Source organism: Vulpes lagopus, chromosome 1 (genome assembly GCF_018345385.1).
Source record: "Vulpes lagopus strain Blue_001 chromosome 1, ASM1834538v1, whole genome shotgun sequence".
NCBI classification, from domain to species: domain Eukaryota; kingdom Metazoa; phylum Chordata; class Mammalia; order Carnivora; family Canidae; genus Vulpes; species Vulpes lagopus.
Window position 1 is genome coordinate 175090516 of NC_054824.1, and position 20934 is coordinate 175111449.

Genomic DNA, 20934 nt, shown 5'->3' on the forward strand with positions numbered 1-20934 from the left:
TTACATTACAAAACTGAGAGACCAAGTGACCTACGAAACTTTCAACAAAATGCCACTAAATGCCCTCTGTGCACTACACGATGCCCCCTATTGTAGTATGACTTCTTTTATGGCTTCACTCACACAGAAGCCTTCTGATGCAGGGGAGTCAAACCTGGCAAAGATCTTTGGGGTCTCGTAAAAATCATGAGTGAGAAGGATGCTGTGGGCGTATCTTCTAATGGGCGGCACCCTGGCTGGAACAGCCTCAGTGCCATCCCCTCCCCCCTTACCTCCTTCCCTGACCTTTCTCAGTATGAGTTAAGGACCTCCCTCCACCACCCAAGAACCCCTGTAGCACTTGGTGTTTAATCATCCAGTATTGTAATTATTTGTTTGCATCTCGTAAGGGTGGGAGTTGCATCCTGCCAGCTGGCATCTGTGGGCGTTGCACAGGCCTGGCACACAGAAGTGCTTTGCCAATGCTTGCTGCAGGGATGAACTCCAGGTGAACATACCTTCCTTACACTTAACAAGACTGCCTCGGTGGGGGCCAATCCAGTACCCTTAAAAAAACGCTAATAGAAGCCAGCCCACTGCCTCGAGGTCAGCCTTGTCCTCTGCCCTTAATTTAAGCACAGATAGCTCTTCTCTATAAAAAGTTACCTGTTTTCTCTTCACTTCTTCATGTGAGATTAACCAGCAGTAAGTAATGAAATCACAACCTTCTGAGTCCTCTTACATCAATTCTTGTTTGTTTTGGGGGGTTGAGTTCTCTGGGGCTGGAACAATGGGAATCTTTAGTTATAACAAACACTTAGACAGGGTGCATATCTCCTGTGCCAGACTGCCTACCAGTAGGGCCGTGGAGCCAAAGATGAAGAACGCAACCCTTCTCTGGAAGCCTGTTGGGGAGACAGACCTCAACATGGACACAGTATGAACAGGATGGTAGTTCCTCAAAAAAAAAAGAAAAAAATGGAAAAGAAAGAAAGAAAAGAAACAAACACAGAGTTGCCATATGATCCAGCAACTGCACTTCTAGGTATGTACCCCCAAAAATTAAAAGCAGGGACTCGAACAGATATTTCTTGTTCACAAGAGCCAAATGGGGAAAGCAACACACGTGCTGTGGATGGATGAATGGATAAACAGAATGTGGGGTATACATACAATGGAATGTTATTAGCCTTAAAAAGTAAGGAAATTATGACATGTGCTACCACATGGATGAACCTTGAGGATATTAGGCTTAGCGGAATAAGCCAGTCACAAGAGGGCAAATACTATATGATTTCACTCTATGAGGTATCTGGAGTAGTCAAATTCATGGAGACCAAAGTAGAATGGTGGTTGTCAGGGGTGGAGGTGGGGGGAATGGGGAAATAGTGCTCACGGGGCACGGCATTTCAGCTGGGGAAGACGAAGCATGGTGCCCATGCTTACAGAACGTGAATGTTCTCACTCAACTGTACTCAACTGTACACTGAGAAATCATTAAAATGGTAAATTTATGGTATGAATACTTTACTTCACTGAAAAACACCACACTCACACACAATATGTGTAGGTCAAGCCATTATGCCGCTCACCTTCAACTTACACAGCATGTACATCAGTGGTGTTTGATGAAACTGAAAAGAACCACCTCAGTGTGGTGTGTGCTGTACAAGAGGCAAGCCAGCATCCTGAAGGAAAGCAGAGAAGAGGCCACGGGGTGCCCATACCGACATTTGTCTTGTGGGACAAGTAGTGTCAGCCACATGGTGAAGAGATGGGTGGGGGGAGAGACCACCGGTCCATCCTGACACAAGTCACCATCACTAGGATTGGCTCCATCTTTATGGCTGTCAGGAAAGCCTTGGGACCTGGAGCAAATGGGCACGGAGAGGGAGGGGACAAGGAAGTGCAGAGAAGGGTTGGGAAGTGGCCTGAACTTTTCTAGGGAGGAGGGGGTAGCTGCCCAAGCTCCTGGAAGATCCACCCAGCATCTACTTCTAACAACAAATCCATCACTTGAATGCGCCATGACACTTTAGTACCCTGATTAACTCCCTTCAGGGTCAGTGAGGCCCCCAAAATTGCAGCCAGGATTCTGAAGGTGACTTGGAACCAAAGGTCTCTGTTGTCGGCAGCACATGAAAGTGTGCAAAGCAAGAGCAAAAGAAGGGGCTCTTCGTGAGCGAATCCTGAACCCTGGACTAGCATCAAAAGGGAGAAAAAAAGGGAGGGGACAAGACAAGGGACATGGGCTTCCAAGCAGCAGCTGAGCTGACCTGCTTCAAAGTTGCTGAGGTGCCATTTGTTTCCCAGGACCTGCAGAGGGGCCTGTGGGAGACACGGACCGATGGGCCAAGTCATGCCCTTCACTGGGCTCGGGGGGAAAAGCAGGCCACAGGGATGCTGACAAAGAGCAAAGAGAAAAGACAAAGATGCTGTAACTTTCAGAATCCGGGTCGGTGTTTCTGGTCTGTGCCCAAGTGTCAAATTTCCCTGCGTTCAGCAGTGTGAGCCACATTCCTCCACCCTTCCCCACCTCCCCTGCACTTCCCTAAAGGGTCATATGGCTAAGAACGTCCTCTGATTTGGACCAGCCCAGAGGCCAGTCACAGGTGTAGCCCTCAGAACCCACGTAAAGCAAGATGGCCCAGGTGCACCCAGACATCCGTCAGCAGTCTGCAGGTCGCTGGTCCACCCAGGGAAGGACCTGTGCTGGGGCTCTCCCTCACTGACTGCCCCCCCCCAGCAAATCCCCAGCAACTGTTCACCCCCATTAACCTTGCAGGAGGCTCTGCCCAACAGCTGTGGCTGACTCCTGCCACAGAAGCCCCCGCTCCCCGCAGCCACCTGCTGCCTTCACCCGGTCCTGCCCTCTGCCTGGGCTCCCCAGGCACACATCTCCTCTCCTTTGGGAGGAGCAGGGAAGAGGGGAGGAGGGAGGACAGAACTTTGGGGGAGGACCACGATAAGGCTCAAGTTCCCATCTCTCAAGCCTGGGCACCTGTGGACGATCTCATTTCAGAGGAGGCCCGCCAGCGCCCGCAGACGGCCAGAAACGCCTTCCCGTGAACGTGTGCAGGAGGCCAAGCCAACAGACGGCACCTGTCCCACGGTCCCCAGTCTGATTCTGAGCCCCCGGTCCTTCCGCTGACTTCATGCTGCCCTCTTTCTCTGGGGTTTCCTTCCGCCTCTCTTGACTTTCCTTCTTCGTCTCTGTTGTGGGCTCGCCGTGTCCAACGAAACCAAAAAAGGGTGATTTCATCCTTATCTTTATCCCTTCTCGCTCCCTGAAGAGCAGCCTCCGCTCCCTGAACACTCGCAGCTCCCCAATTTCTATTTCCGGTGCGGAGCCCCCTCCTGAGCATCACGCCCTGAATGCCCCACCCCAACCTCCTCTAGGCCTCTCAAATTGAACACACTCGAATCTGAACTCGGCTCCCCATAAATCTGACTCTCCCCGCTGAGTCCTTCAGCAGGCTGCAGCGCAGTTAGCCGACCAGCCGGTTTTCCAAGGCGGACACGTGGGCTCCTTGCCGGTCTCCTCTCTGACAGCTCACCAGCCCACAGGGGGCATCAATGACCCCCCAGCTCCTTCCTCCACCTTCACGGCTTTGAGGCCGAAATACGTCACCTCTCGGTCGCCCTCATCGCTCCAGCCTGTCCTCCGCAGGCTGTCGCCCAATCCAGAAACCTGTCTTGGTTGACAGGTCCTTCCTCATCAACTTGTCACTCAGCTGGCCTCCACGTCCTGGAGATTCTATGTCCTGGATGTCCCCTCACATCCACTCCTCTGGCCAGGACCATGGTTCGAGCATCACCATTCCCTCACGGAGCAGCTCCTAACTGGCTTTGCAGACCCGGCTCCTTCTCCAGCCTGCCCTTCAATCTGCCTGCAGAACCGCCCCTCTAACATGCACGCCTGATGGTGTCATGACTCTGCTCCGGAGAGCTCATGGGACTGCCCGTTGCCTCCTGAAGGAAGGTCACACTTCTCAGCACAGCACTCAAGGACCCAACTGGTCTTTCCTGGGACCACCCACCAAGTTCATGTCTTGCTGTGTTGCCTTGGGCACTGCCCCTTCTGGCCACCCACCCCAAAGGACTGCAAGTTTCTTTGCTCTCCTAACACATCATATTCTATTGCCATCAGCACCAAGTCGGTGCCATCACAGCTTTTCTGGACCACATTCCCCTCAGGCTGAGGAGCCAGGAGTCAGGCAGAAAATGGAACAGAAAGTATGGGAGAGACCAGACCCTTGTTTCAGCTCTAGGTTCTGCAGAGTCAAGCCTCTACACCACTGCTTGGTCTCCTCCACCATCCACTCTTAGAATTTTCCCCAGAGGTGCGTGTGGCTAATGCCATTTCCCCTTGAGTGTCTATCCTGTTGCAATGCCAGATAAATGCACAAAATAATGAATCACGCTCTCTCTGTAGGGTCTCTAAGTTGGAATTCTCCTTGTGACTAGTGGATCTGGCCTGAGAGCTGGCCCTAATGCAGGCCTCAGCTAACAGGTTACACTGACGATGATCTAAGGAGCCCAACTCTGATTTGATTCAACTCCAGAAGATGAAAGTTAAAGAGAAGACAGACACTCTCTCACAAGGAGACAACGGGCATCTTCTCTGTGAGTCTAGAACAAACGATGGCATAGTCAACCCCAAAGTTGGAGGCCACCAACTATGGAGTGAACTAGAGCAAACATAACTTCAAGGATACATGCCCAGGATGACAGCTTCAAGGCATTTGATAGGCAAGGATTCCCGAGTCATTTCTTTCGCTGTTTCCATTAACCTGTGGGGTAGAGCACAGCAAAGCATCTCAGGAGTTTTTTAATTATGAAGTCTGTCTGTCAGTCCAACAGCGTGCCTGTCTCCACACTAGGTGCCATGCAGGATTATGGAGGGAAAGGGGAGAGCTCACTGTGCAGGATGGAACCAAAGCACATCTAGACCCAGCAGAACTCAATTCTCCACTCCCCTCTCCAAGAGTTAGTTCCTGGAGGTTAGTGCCTATACTCCACAGCACCCTCCCATTGCCCGAGGACAAAGGGCATTATAAGGAGCAAGTAAAGGAGGCCACATAATACAAACTTCAGGGGTGCCTGGGTGGCTCAATCATTTAAGCGTTCGACTCCTGATCTCAGCTCAGGTCTTGATCTCAGGGTCATGAGTTCAAGCCCTGCACTGGGCTCTGCGCTGGGCATGGAAGCTATTTTTAAAAACCAATATACTCTGAAATTGCATTGCCAAAAAGAAGGCTGAAACTGTGTGATGCTGGGAGTGAAGCCCACTCAAAAAATAAAACAAAAAACAACTTCACAGGCTTCCTGCATTCCTGTTAAGAGCTAATCTCCCCAATGGAGCTTAGCTGTCAGAGTGGCCCAGCCCCTAAGCCCAAGCCAACCTGGCCCTGGGGCACCCCTCACCCCCAACCCCCATCCTGGTCTATACCAGGATGTTTGAGCAGGGGATACAGGGAGAAAGGGTGGGAGAGGGAGTTGGCAGCTTTCAAGTAGGAGAGACAACCCTTGGCCCACAGATCATGCACCACTTACCCACTCAGCGGTCTCATTTTCCTAATTTCAAAGAACTGGGTCCCTGTATGATTGTATCTGTGTGAAGTATGTAAAGGGAAAGTGATAGAAAATTCCAAAGGTCCCAGTGATTCAGCAGAGGAAGCTAGGCATTGATTTCTCAAAGGGATGAGGAGTGAGGAGTGAGGGGCTTTCCAGAAAGTTCAGTGGCCAGAAGATAGCCAAGAGCCTCTTACTCCTCACTGACCTGCCTTGAAAATCTAATTTCTAACTTAAGCTCCCAAACGCCTTGGACCTTTATAATAGCTACTTTCAATCTGCTCTGTATTCTGTTTAGTTGAATACATGTCTTAATTCATTTTATTAGACTATAAGCTCTTTGGGAGTTAGGACCATTTATTTATTATCTTTCTATCACCCACAAGCCTGGCAAAAGTCCAACATATTCGTTAGCAAATATTATTAAATGAATGAGAAATAAATGAATAGATGGGTGAACAGATGAATGGATAAATGGGTGATTGGTGGAAGGGTGGATAGATGAATGGAAGGAAGGAAGGATGAATGGATACATGGAATGGAAAGGTGGGTGGGTGGGTGGATGGATAGATGGATGGCTGATGGAAAGAATGAATAGAATGGAAGGGTGATGGATTGGAAGGGTGCGTGGATGGATAGAAGAGGTGGATGAGTGTTCGGAAGGAGTAGATGGAATGGAAGGTGGATGGATACATGGGTAAGTAGGCAGGTGGGTGGCTGGTTGGACAGATGTATGGATAGATGGAATGGAAAGATGGAAGAATTGTGGGTAGAAGGGTAGGTAGATGGCAGTAGGGCTTCTCACTAGTGCACAGTCTCTGCAGCTAAGCTTACTGTGGAGACATCATCTTCATTTCACTGGACTGACGCTAGACAAGGATTACTAAGCCTGAGAAGACGACACTATTGCCCACAGCTTGGAATTTAGCTGGTTGCCCAGAAAGTGTCAGGGACTGGCAAGCCTGCACCAGGTCATGCTGAGAGAGAACAAAGATTCCCTGATGGCATGCTGAGACGAGAGCTTAATTTTTTCAGAGCCTAAAGAAAAGTTGCTTTACACGTTTCTCTTTCCTGCCTCAAACAAAATCCTATAGAAAAAAAGTGCATGTTGGGAAGGTGCCAATGAATCAAGGACTTGTAACCCCAACAGGGTGTATGAGATTAGATGTGTGGCCCTACAGTGGTACAGGCAGTGGCAGAAGGTGGGGCTGAGCACCTAAAGGCACTGCACACCCTCCTGAGGAGGGTCAGGATTCCCCTCCTCCGACACGAGCACATATGACAACTAGTAGGGAGGGAAGGGCTCATTACAAGCAGATTCTGGGCTCCACCCCTGGAGATTCCGATCTCAGGTCATGGTCTTAACCCTAGATGTCACTCAGAGACACCCTGCCTTGGACCGTTGTGTTGAGATTCCAGGGTGAGAGCCAGATGATGATTTTAACAAGCTCACCAAGCTGGAAATTATCAGCACGAGCCATAAGAATAGCCCATAACAGTATATAGGCTTGCCCAGCCTTTGAAAAATGCAATATAAAAAACCTTAGAGGGAAAAGAAAAAAAATGAGGGGCTACATGACCTCATTATAAAGTGACTCTTTTACTTTACCAAAGATCTCATTCAAACAGTGAGATGCCTGGTATATTTAAAGTAGAATTCAAAAGGCAAAAATTCTCTCTGTATGCCTAACTTTCTCCCTGTTCATTGATCTAGTCTATATACGTTGTGTGTAAAGTGAGACAAACCCATAATAAATAAAATATCAAAAAATTGCCTGGCATTCCTTTCTCAGTTCCTTAAAGTTATGAGCCCCAGAAAGTGAGTTGGGGGCAGGGGAGAAGCCTCTTGTAAACATTGCCTTCAGAGTGAGACTGACTGAGCCCAAGCTGACCCTCAGAAGGCCTCTCCCCATGCAGCAGAGCTCAGGGCGCACCTGTCTTTCCAGAAGCCCATGCACGATCAGCTGACGCTGATGGCTGACACTCTGAAGCTGTCAGAAGGGAAGGAAGGATTCATTTTTCATATCTCCACATGAGCATGTCTGTAGTCAGGGCTGGCCTGGTAGGATGCCCTACTGTGTCCAGGACAAAGCAGCGGGACGTCCCAACAACCTAAATACAGGCGTTACTCATTTCATTTCCCTTTGCTTTACTGCCCTTAGCAGGTACCGTGCAGGTTTTAGTTTAGTTTTTTTTTTGTTTTTTTTTTTTTAACAAACCAAAGGTTTGTGGCAACCCTGCATCAAGCAAGTCTGTTGGCACCATTTTTCCAATAGCATTTGCTCTCTCTGTGTCTCTGTGCCACATTTTGGTAATTCTCATATTTCAAACTGTTTCATTATTATAATTTCTTATCGTAACCTGTGATCAATGATTATGACTCACTGAGAGCTCAGATGATGGTCAGCATTACTTGACAATAAAACCTTTTAAGTTAAGGTATGTAGGGGCGCCTGTAGTGGTTCAGCATCAGCCTTCAGCTCAGAGCGTGATCCCGGGGTCCTGGGATCGAGTTCCACCTCAGGCTCCCCACAGGGAGCCTGCTTCTCCCTCTCTCTATGTCTCTGCCTCTCAACCTGTGTCTCTCATGAATAAATTAAATCTTTAAAGAAAAATAAAATTAAGATATGTAGCTTGTTATCTTTGATATGTTATTGCATGCTTTCGACACGTTATTTTAGATATGTTATAGGGTAGTGTAAACATAACTTTATATGCACTGGGAATACATTTGATCTGCTTTATTGCCATATTTGCTCTATTGCAGTGGTCTGGAACCAAACCTGCAATGTCTCTGAGGTGTGCCTGTAAAAGTCTGGTCAGAAGAGAAAACAAAGCGATCACACTCTGCCTTCTTTGTGTGGTGGCTCCAATGGTTAGGTGACCAGGAGCACGATCCCAGCAGCCTGCAGTGCTTTCCCTCTTCCGGCCTTCTCTGCAGTCGGTGATCTAGGTCAGTGACCATCATAATGGGTCAGAGAAGAGAATAAAAAAGCAGATCCTTCAGGCAAACTATGAAAACTTGGCTGAGAATGTGCTGCAAGGTTTATGGGAGAATGAGCAAATGAGATGTAAAGCACATGCAAATTCGCCCATCAGGGCATCCTGAGCCAGGCTTATTCTCTTTAATCTCTGGCTGCATGATCCTTGTAAAGATCATGTCCTACACAGAAGTGGGGAGCCAGGGATGCCTGGGTGGCTCAGTGGTTGAGTGTCTGCCTTTGGCTCAGGGTGTGGTCCTGCGGTCCTGGGATCGAGTTCCGCATCAGGCTCCCCACTGGAGCCTGCTTCTCCCTCTGCCTGTGTCTCTGCCTCTCTCTGTGTGTCTCTCATGAATAAATAAGTACAATCTTAAAAAAAAAAAAAAAAAAGAAGTGGGGAGTCTTTCTAATTCCTGTCACCTTCTGGAATGTTCTACGAGAAGTCCGTCACACCCAGGAAGGCTTGGCTCTTGGGGTCCAAGGCTACCCTGGCAGAAGCTGATGCTCTGGACCACACGAACTCCCTAGGGATCCCACTTTGGGGATTGGCACCAATAGCAGATAGTGTGCTCAGGGTTAGGGCTGTCCTGTCTGCCTCACCCCTGGAGGCTGGTACCACTTGCCCCTCTACTATTGCTTCAGGATTCCACGGGAAGATGCCATGCAGGGGAGTTCATCCTCTGTGAAGTGGGAACTGAGAGGCTAATGAAGTAGTCTCCCTGCCCAAATGAGCAGAAATTGGTGTTATTCCCCTCTGGTATGCCCTTTCCTTCAGAGAAGACACAAAAATCCACAGGAAAGATTCTTGCATGTAGCACAGAGAGGAAGGGCCTCTTCTGGGGCACGTGGGACATGTGTGCAGTGCCCCATGAAATCCTTTCTGCTGAATTCTTCTTTCGGGACAAAGGACAGAGGTCAGCAGAGAACTGACCTCCTGGACAACGTGCTGGGGACGAGGGTGCTGACAGCTGCCTCGGGGGGTTGGGTGGGGTCTGATACTGGCTTAGCTCTGCGATGCTCGCTGTTGGCGGGCAAACGGTCTGTCCCTCTCACAGATGCCTCTGTCAGCCCAGCTCCCATCTGATTCCCATCCCTGAAAAAAATACCAGCAGCAGCCAGTGAACCACCCGCCTCTGCCCCTTTGTTCTCACAGTGTTGCTGCTGCTGCTACGGCCCGCAGAGCAGATCTAATCCTGGCTACAAACAACCCGAGGACATTGGCGGACAGAAAGACTGAAGTCTGGCTGGTCTGAATCCAGCCTGCACCCACAGGGCTCCTCCACGCTTCTCCAAACTCACATGAGGGGAGAGGACCATTTATTCTTGTGGAAGGGAGCAAGGCCGCCAGTCTGGGGCACCTGGGGAGCCAAAGGCAGCACGAGGTGGACCTCTTACAGACTGTGAGTGGTCAGAATGAAGGCAGAAAGGTGAGAAAGGAGAGAAAAAGAGCAGAAAGAGGCCCAGGAGGGAAGGGGAGAAAGACACTAGAGGAAGAGGGGAGGGAGACAAAGATGACCCAGAAGGGGAGAGAAAGGAGGGAGGAAGGAAGAGGGCTCCAGGTGGCCACTGCTGCCTCACTGCACCTTGCTGTCCCGGCCCGCACCTCCCTGAAGGGGGAAGGCTCTGATCACAGCAAGTACATCCTCTAGCATCGTGCCTTCTAGACTCACACTGGGGCATCCCTCTAGGCCCGGCCTCACCAACCTTAGAGAGCATTTGCGGAGCAGCCAGGGCCAGACCTGCCAGCAGGCTCAAGATCACCACGCCCGTCCCCTGGCTGAGTCTGCCCAGACCCTGGTTGGAAGGATACTGTAGTGTCTTCATGTAGTTCTGGATTGCCTGGAGCCAGTCTGGGATGGTCATCGACAGCCTGTAGTTTGGAACCTGGGGTACTGAAGGCTGCAAAGAAGTAGAGAGAGAGCTCATTATCAAGGAGGTGCCCCAGGGCCCAAGGCCTGAAGGCAGGCACTAGGCTGAGAGCACCAGAGAGCTGCTCCTGACAGCAGACGGCCACCTGCACAAGGTCTCCCCAGACCAGGTAGTCCCCTTGTTGAAATTTTGCTTCTCTGTGTTCCCTCCATACACACTCTGCCCTGGGGCAGCACAGCTCTCTATGGCCCTCTGTGTGTTGTGAATGTGAACGCAGCCAGCTTCCCCCTGGGAGCCTCAGCGTCTCCCTGAAACCAAGGACCATGTCCCATAGCGTCCCCCACTGAGCCCGGCCCAGGATGTTCACAGAGGTGCCCCACTGACCCTCACATTTTTTCTGCATGACTAACCTCTCATCACATGGCTGGTGTGACCCATTATACTCCAAGGCACTACTGAACACAGGATGAATGGTGCCCTGAAGAAATGCAACGTGGCGCCACAGGTGCCATCTCTCCTCAACACCACACCCCTGGCACCCATGAGCCACCTCCCTGAGTTTGGCCCCAATGGATTAGGAAAGATTCCCCCCTTGGCATGACTCCAGGTAAGTGCAGCCCCTCTGACTCATGAGCCATCTTAACCTTTCACCCCTCCCAGCTGCCCAGGAGCCCCTTCCTTTCCTCTCCTGCCCGAGTCAACACTCACCAAGTGTCTACAACTGAGGGCACGAAGTTCTAAGCACAGCTGAGAAGAGAAAGGAGCAGCAGCAGGCGAGGACTGGAAATAGGGAGGTAAGGGGCGCCTGGGTGGCTCAGTGGGCAAAGCGTCATGATCTCAGGGTCCTGGGATCGAGCCCCACGTCAGGCCCCCTGCTCAGCAGGGAGTCTGCTTTTCCCTCTGCCTCTGCACTTGCCATAGTTCTATCTCTCACTGTCTCTCTAATAAATAAAGTCTTAACAAGAGGAAGGAAAGGGGGAGATAAGTGCCTCTTCTCAGGAATTTAGAGCTAAGATACCAGCTCTGAGACGCCGGGCAGCTCTGAGCGCCCCTGCCAACGAGGCCAAGAATAAAAACAAGCAGGGGCGGCCAATCCAGCCACTCCTGGGAGGCAAGGGACGGTGTGCACCTTCTTCCCCCATACGCTTCTCACTCTGTTCAGCTTGGCCTCTGGTGAGGCGGGGCTGTTGGTGACAGAGACTGGTGGCCCATGTGAGCCTGTGCTCCAGCAGGGCTGCCGCCAGGAAGGAAAGAAAAGGCTCCTCCAGGCTTAAGCCACTTAGGGAGGAGCAGAAGGGGCCGCAGGACGGATTAGTTCATCCTGGAGAAAAGAGGGAATGGGAGGCCCTGGGGATTTAGTGCTCAGCCGCTGGAAGGTGAAGCGGCTGGTGGAGAGATCCAGGCACCCGCGGGGGAGGCTGGCTGGGCCCCAAGGGACGGACACCGTCGAAGGACCCAGCTCTCTCCCTGCTGTGCACGCTCAGGCGCAGCAGGGACGCTGGAGGGGTGCGCTGCCCCGGGGCCTGCGGCAGGGCCTGTTCCAGACTCCCGCACCTTCCACACCTTCTACACCTTTAGTGGCATTTGCGGCATTTACTTAAAACGCCACCTGACATTCTTTTCCTCTCGGAGCTTCTCTTTCCTCTTGGCTTTGCAACTTTTGTACTTCGCAGCAATTGCCCCTTCAGCAGAAAGGAAACTTGTCACGCGTCCTATTTCACAGCCAAGGTGCTGAGTGTGTGTGAATGTGAGGGGGTGTGTGTGTACACGCACGCACAGCGGGTCTGCAAACTACATCTTGTTTACAACACATCAAAAATCTTGTTTCTGTCTTGGAGAATTAATTTTAGGGAGCAAAATGTGCCCATTTGGCCACTGGCTTCCATGACCCTCCCATGTGGGCAGCTGTGTGCAGGCACACACACAGGCACACACAGGCACACAGAGATTAAATGTATATATTATGTATCCTTGTATTTCTGCCCTTACAAAGGCTAGAAGCCTCAATCTTGTTTTTTCACAGTAACATCCACTGATCTACCCGTACCTGGAAGTCTGTGTAAGAACGTGCCAGAGATTTCACAGAGAAGTGAGGAGAGAAGGGGAGATGTGAACAGACATTTCTTTAGCACCTGCCACGTTCCAAGCTCAACGGGGAGGGAATGCAGAGACGGAGGAAGGATGGAGGGAAATTATAGAGCATTAAGGCACGAGTGTATTTCTACTCAGAAAAGTGTTGTTTAACACAAAAGATGGTAGGCGTGGAGAAATGTCCCCAAAGAATCACTGGCCACCTAAGGGATACTTAGATGGGTGTCCCTTGGCCAGAGCCCTGCCATAGCCAGAGAGACTTGTTTCAGGGGTGTCTCTAGAGGCCAACCACCAAATCATTTCAACTTCCCCAAGCCCAACAGAGCCCACAAGAGCCAGATGATGGTAGGGGGGGCGGGGAGAGTCAGGCAGCAGCTGGTCCTCAGAATAGCAGCCCCGTGGCGCCCAAGGGCTTTTGAAAACAGCTGCCTGGTTACCTCAGTCCAGGCTGAGAGAATGCAGGAGCTGTGGCCACATTCCACAAGCCCCAGCTGGGGATCAGGGCTGCAGTGGGGAGAGGAACTGAGACAGCTGAGGGGCTGATGTCATCAGGCTACAACTCACCCCGCTGTCTGGGAGAGCTGGCTGGGGCTCAGGCTGGGGGCAGGCTCCCAACCAGCTCCTCAGGCCAGCATTGCCCCCACCGGAGGATGGACTATATAATAAACCAGACGGGCTCCTTGGCCGGTAATTATGAGACAAAGATCTGAGTTCCTGCTCCGTCACCTACTCACAGTGGACCCTGGTCAAGCTCCATGACCTCTCTAAGCTTCTGTTTCTCTCCTGATAAAATAGGAGACTATCACCTACTTCAAACCTCCTGGGTCAGTTGTAAGGGTTGGAGGACCTAATGTATAAAGCAGGCAACTTGGGATCAGCCCTCGGAAGTCTGGAAGGGTTGGCTATGTTATTATTCATCAACGACGTGTTTTTAGGATCTAGACCGGGGAAGCATGAATGGTCTTCACTTTTCTCCAACTAGAAGACAGATTCTGCGTAGAACATCACAAGGATGCCTTCTCAGCCTAATGGAAGAGAACACATCCACTTCCCCATGGGGACATGTCTTGACCATGAGCTAATAACCTTTATTCATGAAGACCTCCAACAAAATTATAAGAAAACTCTTCAGGGGCGCCTGGCTGGCTCAGAGGGGACAGCATGCGACTCTTGGTCTAGGGATCATGAGTTCCAGCCTCACACGGGGTGTAGAAATTACTTAAAATAATACAAAATACAAGAAAACTCTTCAGGCCTTAATGAAAAAAAAAAAAAAAGGCCTAAAAGGTCGAAGCAACCCAAATGTCCACTGACAGGTGAATGGAAAAACAGACAAACAGAATGTGGTATCAGAGCCCCTGGCTGGCCCAGTCAGTAAAGCATGCGACTATGGATCTCAAGGATGGTGAGTCTGAGCCCCACGCTGGGTATACCTTATTCTTTAAAATGTACTATATACATACAGTGGCCTTAGAAAAGGACATATTGACACAAACTGCGACATGGATGAACCTTGAGAACATTATGATAAGTGAAATAAGCCACACACAAAAGGACAAATATTATATGATACCTCTCATCAGCAGTCGCCCTTTATCCATAGGGCATCCATTCTGAGATCCCCTCCCCAACAGATGCCTAAAACTGCAGATAGTACCAAACCCTATATATACCATGTTTTTTCCCCCATGCATACATACCTATGATAAGGTTTAATTTATAAATTAGGCACATGAAGGAGATTAAAATGATAATCAACAATAAAAAAGAACAAGGATAACAATATACTCTAGTGAAAATTATATGAGTATGATCTTTCTCAAAAATCTCTTTATCGTACTCACCCTTCTTGAGATATGAGGTGATAAAATGCCTACCTAATGAAATGAAATGAGGAGAATGAGGTACATTGTGACGTAGCATTAGGCTACTATTGGCCTTTTGAGCACAGATTCAGAAAGAGGATCATATGCTTCCAGATGGCAGGGGACACTGGGTGACAGAACCCATGGAAAGCGAAGCAGTGGACAAGGGGGGACAATTGTATGAGGCTCCTACAGTCATCAAGTTCATATCGACAGCAGAAAGGTGGTTGCCAGGGACCGATGGGAGGAAGGGAAGTTTCAGCGAGGGAAGTTTCAGCAAGGGAAGAAGGAAAAGTTCTGGAGATGGAACAGTGTTGGTGCACAACCGTGTGATTATTTCATGCACAGAACCGTACACTTAGAGGTGGTTAAGATGGCAAACTATATGTTATGTACATTTTACTACAATTTTTTAACCAGTCATGAAAAGACAATTCCCAAAGGAAGTGAATAAAGATTTGAAAAAAAATATTCAAGCTCACTGATCATTTAAGAAATATCAAATGCCACTTTCACCTCCAATTAGCAGAGATATTCTGAAATGTGGACGCCTAATGCTGTCAGGGATGCTCTTTATAAAGCATGATGGAAACATAAATTAGTAACAACCTTTTTATGCCCATAGCACACTCCTTTTTTTTTTTTTTTTCTCCCTGACAGGTCCTAAGAGTCCCTCCTGGTGTTATTTCCCTGCCCTGTTTCACCTGAAACCCCAGCCTAGACCTCCCATGGTCCTTCCTCTCAAGGTTCCTGCTGCCTGCCCCCAGCCCCTCACGTCACAGCCCAGGTGATGAAGGTGGAATCCAGAGGGAAGATCTACACAGGCACTGTGCTTATGGTCTGGAGTTGGGGGACCCCGGGAAGTGGGGGACAGGAGGTAGGAGCGAGCAGGGTAGACAGAAAGACAGTTGTTCAAGAAACACGAAACAAACTACAGGCAAGGCTTTTGCGGCCAGGCTCTCTCTCATCCCATTCGTGGCAAACGTAATTACCTGTCCAAAGAATGCAGAGAGGGATGTGAACGGACACAGGTGTGGAACTGGCATCCCCACAAGCAAGAGAAGGGGGAAGCCAGAAAAGGAACCGGCGAGGCAAGCCAGAACGGGCACCAGGAATCTTCAACATGAAAGAACACGGAGAAAGCAAAGCCTTTTGCTGTCCCTGTTCTGGAAAATACAGGTGCCTGTGCAGACACCAGGCTGAAGAGTCTTCTCTGGCAACCTGGAGAAGCAGCATGGAACATCCACTCATGAGCCCAGGATGGACGCCCCAGACCTCCGCATCGAGGGCAGCCAGGAACCTGCTGGTGGTGGCCTGGTACAGAGCTCGGCGGGGGGGCTCAACCTTGGGCCAAGCAGGAAGGACAGACCATGGTTCTGAATCCAGGACAGAGGCCAGAGTGGGCTCAACCTGTGTGAGCTTGTGGGGAGTGGGGGGCAGCAGCAGGGTCCTGACTTACACATCTCCACTCAGGCTCACACTTCTCTACTCGGGCAAAGCTGAGCCCTCTAAAAGTGAATTATTTCCCTATTTCCCTATTTATTTATTTATTTGTTTGTTTGTTTAATTTCCCAATTTAGAATCAACATGAGGATTAGGCACAACAACATGGGATCTCTAAGAAACCACTGCTGTTTCCTGCTGAGTCCATTCTAGTCATCCCTTGGAGAGTCCAGCTCAGCGGGTACAGGAGCAGGAAGAGCGATTTCCTAGCACACCTCGCTTTTTTTTCTGGGCCATCCACTGTCTCGGCCTCTCCCCTCTCTTCCTCTATCATCTTCCAACTGACTCTGCTGCTTTTTCATACTTTCCCTGAAAAGCCCTGGCCTCCACCTAGTCAGCTGCTACCTTGGACCCAGTAACCACCTGGGGACAGGCCTGAAGCCACACATTTAAAAGGAGGTTTGCAGAAGCAGTAGCTGCCTCCCCTTCCGCAGCCCAGGTAGGGGTACCTGGACCCCAGGCAGAGGTACCTGGACCTGTGGGCAGAACTTCCCACGGCTGCTAACAAAATGTCCTGCAAAGAAGTGTCATTCAGTTCTCCTCTTAAACTCTGGTATCTTCCCTCGTCACCTTTTGCTTCTTAGTCTATATTTAATTGCCAAAAAAGGTTAGTCTCCCTGAAACTCCAATCCTTTACTACCTCCGCCCCAGCCCGCTTCTGTACGAAGTCCTCAGCGAGACACTGGTTAAAGGAGAAAAGGACATGGGCCCAAAGGGAGAAGTGCATGAACAGCCCTTGGACCAGAGAGGAGTGACCCCCTGGAACCAGGAGCTGTTTTGAAGCTGCTCCCATCTCAGGACCTAGGTAGGGGTCAGGGAATGTCAGGACCTGGGGGAGGGGGATGCCTAGGGAAGAGCTAGAGGTGCAGGACCAGCTATTATGATGCAATGTAAAAGAAATATTAAAAAAAAAAAAAAGAAAAGAAATGTTAAAGGTCTTTTCTTTATTTAGGTTCAAAGTGCCAAGGCCTATGCTTGGCCAGGGTTTTTCCTGGCTTGGCAGGAATTCTCATGTGACTTCAGGTCACTGTGAAAATATAATACGGTGTGACTGCTATACAGAAAAGGGAACTGGTTTGTTTTGTTTTTTTTTTTCTTTAAGAACACAGTATTCAGCCACAATAATGGAAGCATCAGGTACAGGCCTCAGGGAGTAGTAATCTGTGTTCGAAACTGCTCAGGCAACATTTCGAATATTGTGTTTCACATGTGCTTGTTTTGGAGGTGACAAACTAGCCAGGGTCCTAGAAAGAGGATGAGGAGGGGTGCCTGGGTGGCTCAGTTGGCTAAGCATCTGCCTTCGGCTCAGGTCATGATTCCAGGGTCCTGGGATCAAACCCCACATGAGGCTCCCTGCTCAGTGGGGATGCTGCTTCTCCCTCTCCCTCTCCCTCTGTTCACTCATGCTCAGTCATGTTCTCTTTCACTCTCTCGCTCTCTCTCTATCTCAAATAAAGAAATAAAATCTAAAAAAAAAATTTAAAAAAAAAAGAGGATGAGGAGAGTGCTTTGATCTGGGGACTGCGACACTACAACACAGTGAAAGGAGCTACAAGTGTGAACAAAGAACTAAAGGAATATTCAGAATGAGGGAAGGTGACAGTTCTGAGGACTTGTCCCAAGTCAACTCTGTTGTCACACAGATCGGCACGGGAAACCTGGAGACGCATGGGTCATATCTCATGAGAGCTGGAAAGAACTTGACATGAAATCTGGTCTACTCCCATTGTATGGATGAGAAAACTTAAGGCCAGAGATTTTAAATGAGTGGCTGAGGCCACAAAGCTAGAGGGAGCACAACCAGGGCTAGAATTCAGGCCCTTGATTTTTACTCCACAACCTTCCTTACTCTCAGGGCGCCGGGTCCTAACATTCTAGGGAGCTGAGAGCTGTGTGCTCAAAGGAGGTCGACGACGTGTGCTGCCCCGATTCAAAGAGCAGCATGAGAATCAGTGGGGACATGGGGCTAAAGGTGAAGAAGGGGAGTTTCTGTTCCAACTAAGAGTTTCCCAACCACCAAGACCCAAATCTGGCAGGGCCCCAGGGCCAGCTGCCCGGGAGGTGGCAAGCTCTCTAGCCCTAACAAGGTCTTAGGAAAGAAGGGATTGTGCTGAGAGGTGGGAGACGGGTCTCCACCAAAACAAACATCCCCTGATTCCTATGTGGAAAAGGGGTCCCCCCCACACACACACACACACAAGGCCAGGAGGAAGATGACATCAGCAGGGTCAAGTGCTCAGGAGGCTGAATGAGAATGGCAGCATGGGACAGCAGGAACAGGCCTGTGGCCCCTGTGGCCACCTCTCTTCCAGGTTTAAAGGGTCCCCGGGTCCTCCCTAAGCAAAGCAAGGCTCACTCACGTTAGCATGAGATCTGAAGTCAGAACAACCAGCCAGAACCAGTGTCGTTCTCATGCTCAAGGAAAACCCAGTAAGAGTGATCGCAGCTTGACACTGAGGCAGGACAGAGCCTCGTGGGGCATAACGGAGAGCTCCTCGACCTGCTGGTAATAAAACACTAACGGGCTGCAGCAGGAAGCTCACTGGGCTCCGTCACTTCCCCAAGGGCACACACCGCTTTCCAGCCTGCAGGGCTCAGATGCTCAGGTCACCAGATGCTCCAGGTTGGGCACTCAGCCAGATGGCCTTTCAGGTCTCAGGTCTGGAATTCCTAGACCAGCCCAGGAATCTTCTCAGCCACACCAGTGTTCCCGGGAGGGAAACGGAAACCATCTGCAGCATTTCTCCGCAGCCTGCATTTTGATGTCTCATATAGTGACCACCGCACATCTCCTTCCCTCCCTCCTTCTTACTAACTATATCCTTGGCCACCAAACTCAGTCGGCGCGCTGGCTTCTCTCCAAGGTAGAAAGAGTTTCACTCCTGAGCCTCTTTCTCTATCCAGTGAGACTAATGCACCATGTGTCCTGGAAAGTCCCTTTTAAGCCATAGCCAAAACTCTTCCTTTTTTTTTTTTTTTTTCTTCCTTACGAGGAGCCCAGATAAGCTGGGAAAAGAGATCGTTCACTGCTTTGCAAGTTTCAGAGGTGAAAGTCACCCCCATGAAAAAAGAAAATTGGCAAAAAGTCTAGAAATGATTCACGCTGAGAAGTCTGACTGGTTGATTGCAAAATTCATTCACAGCCTGATAAATCATTTGCAAGGGAGAGACAGGGGGGACTTAGAGTCTCCAAAGAGGAAAAGCAGGGTGGGATCCTTGGGGGGGGGGGCGCGTTCTTAGCACCCCTGGTGTTACCTGGCGGCTACAGCTTTCGCTGGAGGAGGATATACACGGGGTGGTGAGTACACGGAGTTGGGCTGGAGATTCAGAGGGACCTTGGCACAACCAGACCACACAGTCCCAGGACGGCAAGCGCGCTCCCTCTCCCTCCCCCATTTCTAAGGCTTCCAAGACAAACATCTCAATTAAGCGAAGGGGGTGGGGGCTGGTCGTTAGAATGGGGAGTATAAAGGAGTTCACGGCGGGACCAGGAAGATGGACATCACCTGCACCTGCTCCGTACGGACTCCCGGACTCAGGTGTTCCCATCACTGCCCGCCCCGCCCCGCCCCGCCCCCCGAAGCCTCTGACCTTTGCCAAGAAGGCGGCGTTCCTGATGGCGCCCACCATCTCTCCCCCCTTGGGGTGCACCTTGGCCACGTGCATCCACATGCGCTCCCAGGTGTGGCTGTCGATGGGGAAGCCGCTCTTGTTCACGTGGAACAGCACCCCGCCGTCTTTGTCCTCCTCCTCCGAGCCCCCGCTGGTGGCGAGGCTCACGGGCCGCGCGTGGCTGCTCCGGGACCGGGTGCCTTTGGCGCCTTTGGGGTGGGGGCAGCGCTGAGTGTCGGCCGCGGAGCCGGTCATGGTGGGGCGGGGCGGGGCCGCGGGGGCGCGGGGGGCGCGGGGGTCAGCGCCCCGCGGGGACCGCCTTCTCCATGCCTCTGGCTGCCGCGGGGCGCGCGAGCCGGGAGCGCGGTGGAGCTCCGCTTACGGGCCGGGCCTGCAGAGGTGGAGACACGTGAGCGGACCCGGGGGACCGGGGCGGGGCGGGGGGCGCTGAGTCCCACGGGGGCGGCGGCCGGGGCGCGTCCCTCCCCGCTCCCCGCTCCCCGCGCGCCGGCAACCGCGCCCGAGCTTGCAGCCCTGCAATTCCGCGGAGGGCGACCCGCCCCTCGCCGCGAGCTCCCGGCCCCGGGGACCCGAGGGGCGTGGAGGGTGCGGAGCGCGCGCGGCGGGAGGCCGCGGGGCCCCGGGGCGGACGGGCGCAGCGCCGGCACGTGAGCGCAGCGGCGGGCGGCTCGCAGGGCGCCCCCCTCCGCCCGGAGGCCCTCCCGCCCCTCGCCCGGGTCGCGGCGCCCCGGGGACCGGCCGCGGGCGGGGCGCGAGGCGGGCGGCCGCAGCCCCCGACCCTACCTGGGGCCGGCGGGGCTCATGGCCGCGGAGCCTCCGCGGGCGGCGGCGGCCGGGCCTGGGGCGGCGCGGGCGGCGCGGGCTGCGCGGGCTGCAGCGGCCGTCGCCTCACTCCATGTCCCATTCTCGAATGTTATCCTGTGACATAGACCCGAGTCACCCGGGCGGCCGCCGATGTTCCGAGCGCGCCCATTGGCCACCGCAACAAAGAGGGGCGGGCCCCGCGCTCGGGACTCCGCGGCCGCGAGCTCCGCGCGCTCTGATTGGCTCCGCGGGTTCCCGGGCCGGAGGGCGGGGCGCGGGGGAGCCCGGCGGCCGCGCGGAGTCCCGGGCGGAGTGTCCTGGCGGCCCCCGCGGGGCGGAGCGCTGGGCCGGGGCCCTGAGGCCGGAGCGGGGCGCAGCGAAGGGCTGCAGGTGTGCAGCGCGGGGCGGAAACAAAGCGCCCAGGAAACGCACCCCCCGCCCCCAGGTATTGGAGGGCTCGGCCTTAGAACTTGGTTCCCTCGGGAGGGCTGGACACAGTCACCTGCCCCCAGCAGGGAGGGAGGGAGGGGCGGTTTAGGCAGGGGCTGTCACACGAAGGCAGCCAATTCACAGATTTTCCAAAACCAACAAAGGGGGCACAGCGTGTACCCTCTGACATTAGTCGTGATTAATAA

At 52.1% G+C, this 20934-nt stretch overlaps 1 protein-coding gene across 2 annotated transcripts in view; it reads right to left on the reverse strand.

Moving 5' to 3' along the window:
* The window catches only part of VASH2 (vasohibin 2), a 38830-nt gene extending 18418 nt beyond the window's left edge, over window positions 1-20412 (reverse strand). Inside the window, exons 1-5 of one of the 2 annotated variants that reach the window (XM_041757193.1) lie at window positions 20279-20412; window positions 19454-19865; window positions 10345-10433; window positions 5536-5592; window positions 4698-4772 (exon numbers count right to left, since the gene is read on the reverse strand). In XM_041757193.1, the coding sequence (XP_041613127.1) occupies window positions 4698-4772; window positions 5536-5592; window positions 10345-10433; window positions 19454-19729 (497 nt within the window). In that variant the 5' untranslated portion in view covers window positions 19730-19865; window positions 20279-20412. The remainder of the gene's footprint in view (window positions 1-4697; window positions 4773-5535; window positions 5593-10344; window positions 10434-19453; window positions 19866-20278) is intronic. The other variant, XM_041757198.1, reaches the window with a different exon arrangement.
* Window positions 20413-20934: the final 522 nt, after the last annotated feature.